An 8728-nucleotide genomic window follows, 5' to 3' on the forward strand; every position below is an offset into this window, starting at 1 on the left:
GAAAAGAAAAAGAAAAAGAAAACTTTCTTTTTTATTCAAATAAATGTGAATTTAAAAATAATGCTGCTTGTGGTCGTGATACAAAATACGACTTTTCATTATAATAATGTGCCTTCCATTCCTTTCAGAGTATACCAGGGAACTTAGGTAATGTAATTTCCTTGTAGGCAATGAAGAAAAAACGTCCTTGTGTGTAAAACTTTTTAAAATAACGACAAAACAACAGCAACAGGAAACACTTATCACAAGATATTAGAACATAGATGAGATTACGTTTCAATTAGCCGTCTGACAGATTTCGTTCTTTCTAAGGGAAATTGTGCAGAGCCAGTCTCAAAAATTTTGATGAAAGAAAACTGCAATTTTTGCCACAAAAAGACAGGTGGCGTAAGCATGCAGCATTTTTTCCCCCCTTAAATATATAAAGTGATTATTTTCTCTCGGGTTCTTTGAAAAAACTCGCCTGTGCTCCGGTTTGTGGCTGAGCCGGGTGACGTCAGTGTGGCAGTGCGGAGTCAGGCGCGGCGGCTCCCTATAAGCCGAGGAGCTGTCCGGGTGCTGAAACGGCCCGAGCAGCTCACCAGGCGGACTGGGAAGGACATGCTGTGGACCTTCTCTGCCATATAAAAAAGGGGTAAGGCTGCTTTTCCTTCGATTTACTGGAAAGTTCTAAACTGCGTGTTCTTTCCTTAAATCCTAGCTGAGAATAAAAAGACCTTTTGGCAACCTTTTATCTATAGAATAACTGAATAGCAACCTGCTGCTCTTCAACCAATACAAGGACATATATTTATATATAGATAAATCTATATTTACATATAGAATTGAATCTATGATGTATACCATTTGCTGTTGGATATTTATAACCATTATGCTATTTAGATAACCATATGTAAGAAGTGTGAAAAAGTTAAGGATTTTAGTGTCAATACCCATATTAATGTAAAGTTAACTAAGCCTGATATTTTGTTTCTTTCCTTAATGTATTGTTTGTTCTCTTAAGAACTAGATACAAAGCCAGAGATATAATTTATATGTTTAATATTCTTAGCAGTAGGTTTCCAATCATTCAAGGGCTGTTAAACACATTAGTCATAGAGGCAACCAATTTTGGAACTAGTTTTTCTTATTTTCTTTGACATTTACCTTACAAGAGCTCAAAATGAATAAATTGTCTAAAATTATTTTCTGAATTGATACCCTCTGAAAGGGCTTACGTTGTTATTCCCCAGTTTTAGTCCCAGGAGAGTAAAATTAGAATTATCCTGAGTACAGGCTTTTCCTTTTATTCAGGGTGCAATATTATCTTGGGGTATAGGTTGGATGTGACCACGAATTATAGAGAGATGATAATTTCGAATTTCCATGAGGAAAACATTCATAACTGTGTAAGATATTTTTACTATGTTTGAATGAAAGAGGTGGTACAATATTTTACTGTAAATTTTTAATGGGACGAGTGTTTCTTTTTTCTCTGTCCTAATTAGTAGGATTGCTCAAATTAGATATATCCATCTGTATTTGTCAATGCTCCAGTCTAATTTCAATAGAAAAGACGTTTTAGCTTACGAAGCTTTAGTTCAAATTGTACATAGGATATTAGAGCTGTCACCATCTTTAGTAAATAGAAGAGCTGCTACCTGGGAAAGAAATCCCTCCCTCGAGTCTTACGCAAAGGCAATAACTGTGTCATCCGAACTGAACCTTATAAATGACCAAAGAATAGCATGTGTTAGGCTGTGGTTTGAATAACTGCACGATGTATTCTTCCCCAATTCCACAGCAAAGCCCATCTCCGAGATAACGATTTCAAAGACAAGCACATAACTCATATGTTAAGAATACTTCAGGATACTGGTTTCAAAGAAAATAAGTTCATTAAGATTCTTAAGACTGCTATTTCAAATGCCAATGTTGGAAATAGATCATCAAAGCTAAATTAATCCTGAAATAATACAAAGAAGAAATTAGAATGTACTTTTATTTGAATCTAAGAATTTACACTTCTTTAAATTTTACAGTTTCTTATAGGAAACATTAATTCATAGTGAACATTTGAAGAGTTTTCTCTGACATGCCTTTAAAGGTTTTTTTTCTTTCAGTAAATTAAGTAGTCTGATTAATGGGAAACGTTTTAATAAATATGCATTTATGGTAAAGAAATTTCTCTAACTACAACCATTGGTAGGTCTAAAAACTGAAAGTATTACTTAAAAACCAAAATGCTCTAGTGAAAAATGATATTTTCTACAATTGATGTCTAAGCTAACAGAAAATTGTGCCCATAAAACTTAGCTTATATATCACAAAATCATGATGCAAGTAAGATATCATGAACAAACATGTGATCTTTCCTTACATTTATTTGAGACAAAATTGCAAATATTAAAATAGTTTTTCAATGTTAGCAATGTTAATGTAAAACATGTAAAAAATAATCCCCTTGCTAATTCATATGTGAGGTTATGAAGCATTGGAGAAAAAAATGAATGAAGATTTTTAAGTAGGAAGAATTCAACATATTGTCTGTGTTTATCTAAATGGGGAGTTACATAGTGGTTATTTTAAGATTTTCTAACAGTATGAGTCATTTAAGATTTCACAGGTCCACACCAAAATAGACACAGACATAAGTCAAGCTGAATCTGAACACTCACAAATTCAGAAATAGACTGGTTAAGAAAACTTATGTTCTCTCTGAAGCATCTGTTATTATTTACTATGTATTCTTAAAGGCTGATGAAAAATATAACCATGATTGCATTTTGCAAGACAGTCATGAACAAAATTATTAGAAGACATATGGAACACAGGCATTTTAAAAGTTTACTTTCTTAGTGTGTTTACACAGGAAGAAACTTCACTAGGTTAGCCTGCTAGCTGGGACCAGAGAAGATCCATATTCTGGAGATTATTAAGGTATAGAACTTTAAAAATTGACAGTTGGGTTTAGTGTCAGTGTAAGAACAAGTTATTTCTGAAAAATATATGTAAATAGGATTCATCCATAAGGAAATTCAGTATGATTGATGTTAGGATGCCGTATTACTTCATCATATATAATGTCACTGCTGTGGTGTTTCTACAACAAAATTAGATGGACAGTCCAAGAACTAACCCACATGGTTTCTTGATACAACCTTAAGGAAATCATTCAGTGTGTATGTGTGTGTGTGTGTGTGTGTGTGTGTGTGTGTGTACATGTGTACATACATACATACATCATGTTTTAAATTAAGGCAACTAATTCTTTTGGCCAATGATTTTGGTAGGAATGCTATACAAGGGAACTAAAAGTCACCTTGGAAATTTTTTATTAATGCATACTTTAAAAACATACTTTAATGCATTATTAATGCATACTTTAAAGACAATGCATACTTTAAGAAAAACAAACTACATGTTTTGCAAATTAAAAAAACAAAACCTCATATCAGTCTTTTTGTTATTATATTAACCAAGTGAATGCCGTGCAAAATTGATGTAGCTGGGTCACAGTTTCAATGGATTCCTGCAGTTAGCTTGTGAGGGGTTGTATAGGAAATATGTATGGCTTTTAAAAAGAGTCATCCTAAGTTTAATGTGAAACAATCTCTGCCATGTGTTCTCCCTCAATGGTCAGTTACCGCTTTTGCTATAGTGACTTCTAGTTTTCCATTTGTGTTAATTCATATTTTCTATGCTTTAGGGACATCTGTCAAACATGGCAGAAACTAAGACTCACCGGCTTGGAGCAGCTCTGTCTCTGATCCCTTTAATTTTCCTCATCTCTGGAGATGAAGCAGCTTCATTTCAGCGAAACCAGCTGCTTCAGAAGGAACCAGACCTCAGACTGGAGAATGCCCAAAAGTTTCCCAGTCCTGAAATGATCAGAGCTTTGGAATACATAGAAAAACTCCGACAACAAGCTCACAAAGAAGAAAACAGCCCAGACTACAATCCCTACCAAGGTATCTCTGTTCCTCTTCAGAAGAAAGAAAATGGTGATGAAAGTCGCTTGCCAGAAAGTACAAGGGATTCTCTGAGTGAAGATGAGTGGATGAGGATAATACTTGAAGCTTTGAGACAGGCCGAAAATGAGCCTCAGTCTGCACCAAAAGAAAAGCCCTATGCTTTGAATTCAGAAAAGAACTTTCCAATGGACATGCCTGACGATTACGAGACTCAACCATGGCCAGAGAGGAAGCTTAAGCACATGCGATTCCCTCCTATGTATGAAGAGAATTCCAGGGATAACCCCTTTAAACGCACAAATGAAATAGTGGAGGAACAATATACTCCTCAAAGTCTTGCCACACTAGAATCTGTGTTCCAAGAGCTAGGGAAACTGACAGGACCAAACAGCCAGAAGCGTGAGAGAGTTGACGAGGAGCAAAAACTTTATACAGATGATGAAGATAGTATCTACAAGGCCAATAACATTGCCTATGAAGATGTGGTTGGGGGAGAAGATTGGAACCCAGTAGAAGAAAAAATAGAGAGCCAAACCCAGGAAGAGGTAAGAGACAGCAAGGAGAATATAGAAAAAAATGATCCAATCAATGAAGAAATGAAGCGTTCAGGGCAGCTGGGCCTCGAGGATGAAGATCTCCGGAAAGAGAGTAAAGACCAACTCTCAGATGATGTCTCCAAAGTAATTGCCTATCTGAGAAGGTTAGTGAATGCTGCAGGCAGCGGGAGGGCACAGAATGGGCAAGGCGGGGAAAGAGCAACCAGGCTTTTTGAGAAACCACTTGATTCTCAGTCTATTTATCAGCTGATTGAAATCTCAAGGAATTTACAGATACCCCCTGAAGACTTAATTGACATGCTCAAAACTGGAGAGAAGCCAAATGGATCGGTGGAACCCGAGCAGGAGGTTGAACTTCCTGTTGACCTAGATGACATCTCAGAGGTTGACGGAGACCGTCCAGATGCTTTCCCAAACAAAATGCTCTCCAAGAATGGTTATTCCAAAACGCCCGGTCGTGCTGTGGCACAGGCCCTACCAGAGGGGCTAACTGTTGAGGACATTTTAAGTCTTTTAGGGATGGAAAATGCAGCAAACCAAAAGCCTCCATATGTTTCCAGTCAGTATAACCGAGAGAAAGTTCTGCCCAGGCTCCCCTACGGTCCTGGAAGATCTGGAGCGAACCAGCTTCCCAAAGGTGCGTGGATGCCAGATGTTGAGAATAGACAAATGGCATATGAAAACCTGAGCGACAAGGATCAAGAATTAGGAGAGTACTTGGCCAGGATGCTAGTGAAATACCCTGAGATCATGAATTCAAACCAGGTGAAGCGAGTTCCAAGTCAAGTCTCCCCTGAAGATAACCAACAGGAAGAGGACCAAATTGAGCAGGCCATCAAAGAGCAGTTGAATCAAGGTAGCTCTCAGGAGACTGAAAGACTGTCATCGGTAAGCAAAAGGCTCCCTGTGGGGCCCCCAAAGAATGATGATACCCCAAACAGACAGTACTTGGATGAAGATCTGTTAATGAAAGTGCTGGAATACCTCAACCAAGAAAAGGTAGAAAAGGGAAGGGAGCATATTGCTAAGAGAGCAATGGAAAATATGTAAGAGTTTTCATCAATTGCCCTACTTTCTTCCTCGAACCCCAAGAAAACCCCAACATTTCTCTTTAGTGTGTTGACTTCTATCCTGTTAACACTGTAATATCTTTAAATGATATAAAGCCGATGATTCCATTTCACTGGGGTATCTGCTTCACTTATTCTGAGTTGTTCTCTTGTGTATGGATATGTGTCAATGTTATGACTTCTGGATAAAAATTAATCATATCCCTTAATCAAGAAAGATATGTGTGATAGTGTTTAATAGTGTATTTAATGGCCGTGGCCTTGTTGATGCTCACATATTATAAAGAGTGTCCTATAATTCTCTGGAAAGTTTTTAATAATTATTGAATTATTTTGTTACTGTCTGTAGTGTTTTGTGAAGTATTGGATCAAAAAAATAAAGCATTATAAATATATAGTTTTATTCATAAGGCCTTTTCTATTGTGTGTTTTATTGTTGATTAATAAATGTTATTTCTCGACAACTGTGGACTATTCATTCTGGAAAGCCAGAGACAGCGACTATGGAGCACAAAGAGAAATTCCTTACCTTCCACTGCCAACCCAGGTAAGAAATAAGAGCAAATGTATTATTATGCTGCATGCTTATAGAATGCAAATCCTCCAACAGCCCAGAGCTTACTGCTTGCCTATGGCTTTTCTCATATATATGACTTATGGAATAAGCCTTTTACTGTCATAGTTATACCTTGTACCCCTGATTTATAAATAAATAAATACACTTAAGTCTTCCAGACCCATAACCAGCATTGAAAAACAAACACAAACAAACAAACAAACAAACAAACACACCGTGTTCAGGCCAATCAGAAATAACTACAGACTTGGAAGCAACTTACCTATTTCCAAATCACTCTGGTCCTCAGAAGACAAGGCTGATGCGTCTTTTGTATGATTTGAGAAGGGCTAAAGGACCCCCGGACTGTCAGGTAAGTGAATGGGCACAGTAACAGTGGAAAACATCAGCTGCCCTCTCTTTTGCGCTGGTTCTTGAGAAAATCCTGAGTGGGCTAGGCAGTGTCTACTTGTTACAATGTGTATCACGTTGGGAGAGTGTATCAGCATTCAGCCTGCTAACAGATCAACAGGGAATCAACACCAATAGCAAAAACAGCAACCACAAGAAAATATATACGGCCACAAAATAGTCATACTTGTAAAATAAACAAGGAAATAAGTAATTACTATTTACTGAATGTTTATAATGCACCAGGCCCCAAACACTTGACCTCATTTAGTCTGTACTGTAACGTTGTCAAGGGTCTCTTATTATCCTTCTTTTTACATCAGGGAAGGCAAAACTCAGAAAGGTTAAATAACTTTCCCAAAGACACTTGGTTTGATGAGTTACCAAAGCCTGGTTTCTTCACCACTTCACTACTTTGCCTCTATGGGAAGTGCCCTATCAGCTGAGTTGGGACTTTGGAGGCGGGATGGTGAGAGGCTCATGAGGATCTAGGATCAGTTATTTCCAAGTGAGGGCACTTGTGGTGTGGTGGTGTGTGTGTGTGTGTGTGTGTGTGCGTGTGTGTGCATGCGCGTGCCAGGTGTAGGGAGGGGAGGCAACCCTTGAATGGTCAGAAGGCAATGAGAAGGCCTGTATACCTTAGGGAAAACACAGAATGTAGGTTTTTCTTCTTTACAATTTTGTCCAGATGTCCTTTCCTTTCCTTTCCTTTCCTTTCCTTTCCTTTCCTTTCCTTTCCTTTCCTTCCCTTCCCTTCCCTTCCCTTCCCTTCCCTTCCCTTCCTTTCCCTTTCCTTCCCTTCCCTTCCTTTCCCTTTCCCTTCTTTTTTTCTGTTTTCTTTTTTTTCCCTTTTCTTCTTCTTCTTTCTTCTTCTTCTTCTTCTTCTTCTTCAGAGAAAGAATTGAGAGACAGAGAGGCAGAGGGAGAAGGAGAAAGACTCTTAAGCAGGCTCCATGCGGGGCTCAATATCATGACTGTGTGATTGTGACCTGAGCCAAAATCTGGAGTCAGATGCTTAACTGACTGAGGCCATCCAGGTGCCCCCCAGACTCTTTTCTAATGATCACACAAATTTGTGTAATTCTGGAATCCGTTAAGTGGAAGAGACCTTTGTGGTGAATTGTCTCTACAGTGTTTCTAATTAATAATTAGTTAGTACTCAATTCTCTACCCCACATCTTTCAAAATAGAGAGTTACAAACTTAGCAGACAGTATTATGGGGGAGATCCAGGATATTTGGGTAGTTTAAGGTCTAGGTACAGTCTATACGCCATGCTTGGCGGATGTCCACATATATCTTCTGCCCTTTGTATATTTTCTTCAACTTCTTGTTTCATGCAACAAGCCACTCTTGGCATCCTAAATCAACCCTGTGACCAGGCCAGCCTTAAGCAGGAATGAGAACTTGGCACATGTCTCCACCCAACAGAAATGCCCTCACTGTGATGTTTGGACATTCTACCCAGAGGTTAGGAATTGAGCCCAAGTTAACTGAGATGATAACAGCTGATGAGTCTCCTGGCTGGGATTTATACACAAATCAGGGGGGATGTCAAACCCTGTACTCATTTTGCTACAACATGGTACTTCTTTCTTAAAGTCTCAGACTTGAAATTCTGTGATTCTCTAAGGATGACGTTGCAGGCATCAGGAGTGGCCATTGGGGAGCTACTTGAATTTTGGATGTCTAGTCTTTGCCTGACTTCTCTCCAACACCAGCCAGCAAGCATCTCTGCCTTTTTGCAGCACCATCATATCCCCAGCTACTGAGTCATCAGACTAATTTCTGATCCAAATATTTTTTTTTTGTAAGTGCTTTAGTACATTGCTCACTAGCATAAGAAAGAAAGCTCTAAGTACCATTTAAGGATGAAAATGACAAATCAGTTGGAAGTAGAGTAACACAACCCCTTTCCCTGCCTAGAAGCTTCCTTCAGCAGAAGTCAGGGAGTAGCTTGAACCCTCCAAAGAGATGCCCTCTGCAGGCTCCCACTGCAAGGAGGAAAAAACTGCCTGGGCACTAAGACTGCACCCCTGATAGAAGTCCATATCTCTCTCAGGAGTCAGATAGGAGCTTAGCAATCTCTATGCTCTTGCCAAGATCTCCACTACCAACCTTAGCACTCAAGGTTGCTCCACCCTACCCCACCTTGGGGACAATCAGGACTAATGTGACTGTG

The 8728-nt window shown here is 38.8% G+C and overlaps 1 protein-coding gene across 1 annotated transcript; it reads left to right on the forward strand.

The window, feature by feature from the left end:
* Positions 1–3693: 3693 nt before the first annotated feature.
* On the forward strand, positions 3694–5990 carry SCG2 (secretogranin II). The gene has a single exon (XM_060623870.3). The coding sequence runs from the start codon at positions 3704–3706 to the stop codon at positions 5558–5560; it is 1857 nt and encodes a 618-aa protein (XP_060479853.3). The 5' UTR covers positions 3694–3703; the 3' UTR covers positions 5561–5990.
* The last annotated feature ends 2738 nt before the right edge of the window (positions 5991–8728 follow it).

The sequence above is a fragment of the Panthera onca genome, chromosome C1, assembly GCF_046562875.1.
Source record: "Panthera onca isolate mPanOnc1 chromosome C1, mPanOnc1 haplotype 2, whole genome shotgun sequence".
Classification (NCBI taxonomy): Eukaryota; Metazoa; Chordata; class Mammalia; order Carnivora; family Felidae; genus Panthera; species Panthera onca.

What these genes read in the sequence shown, in the direction of transcription:
- SCG2 (XM_060623870.3), top strand. Translation starts at nt 3,704, where the DNA reads ATGGCAGAAACTAAGACTCACCGGCTTGGAGCAGCTCTGTCTCTGATC.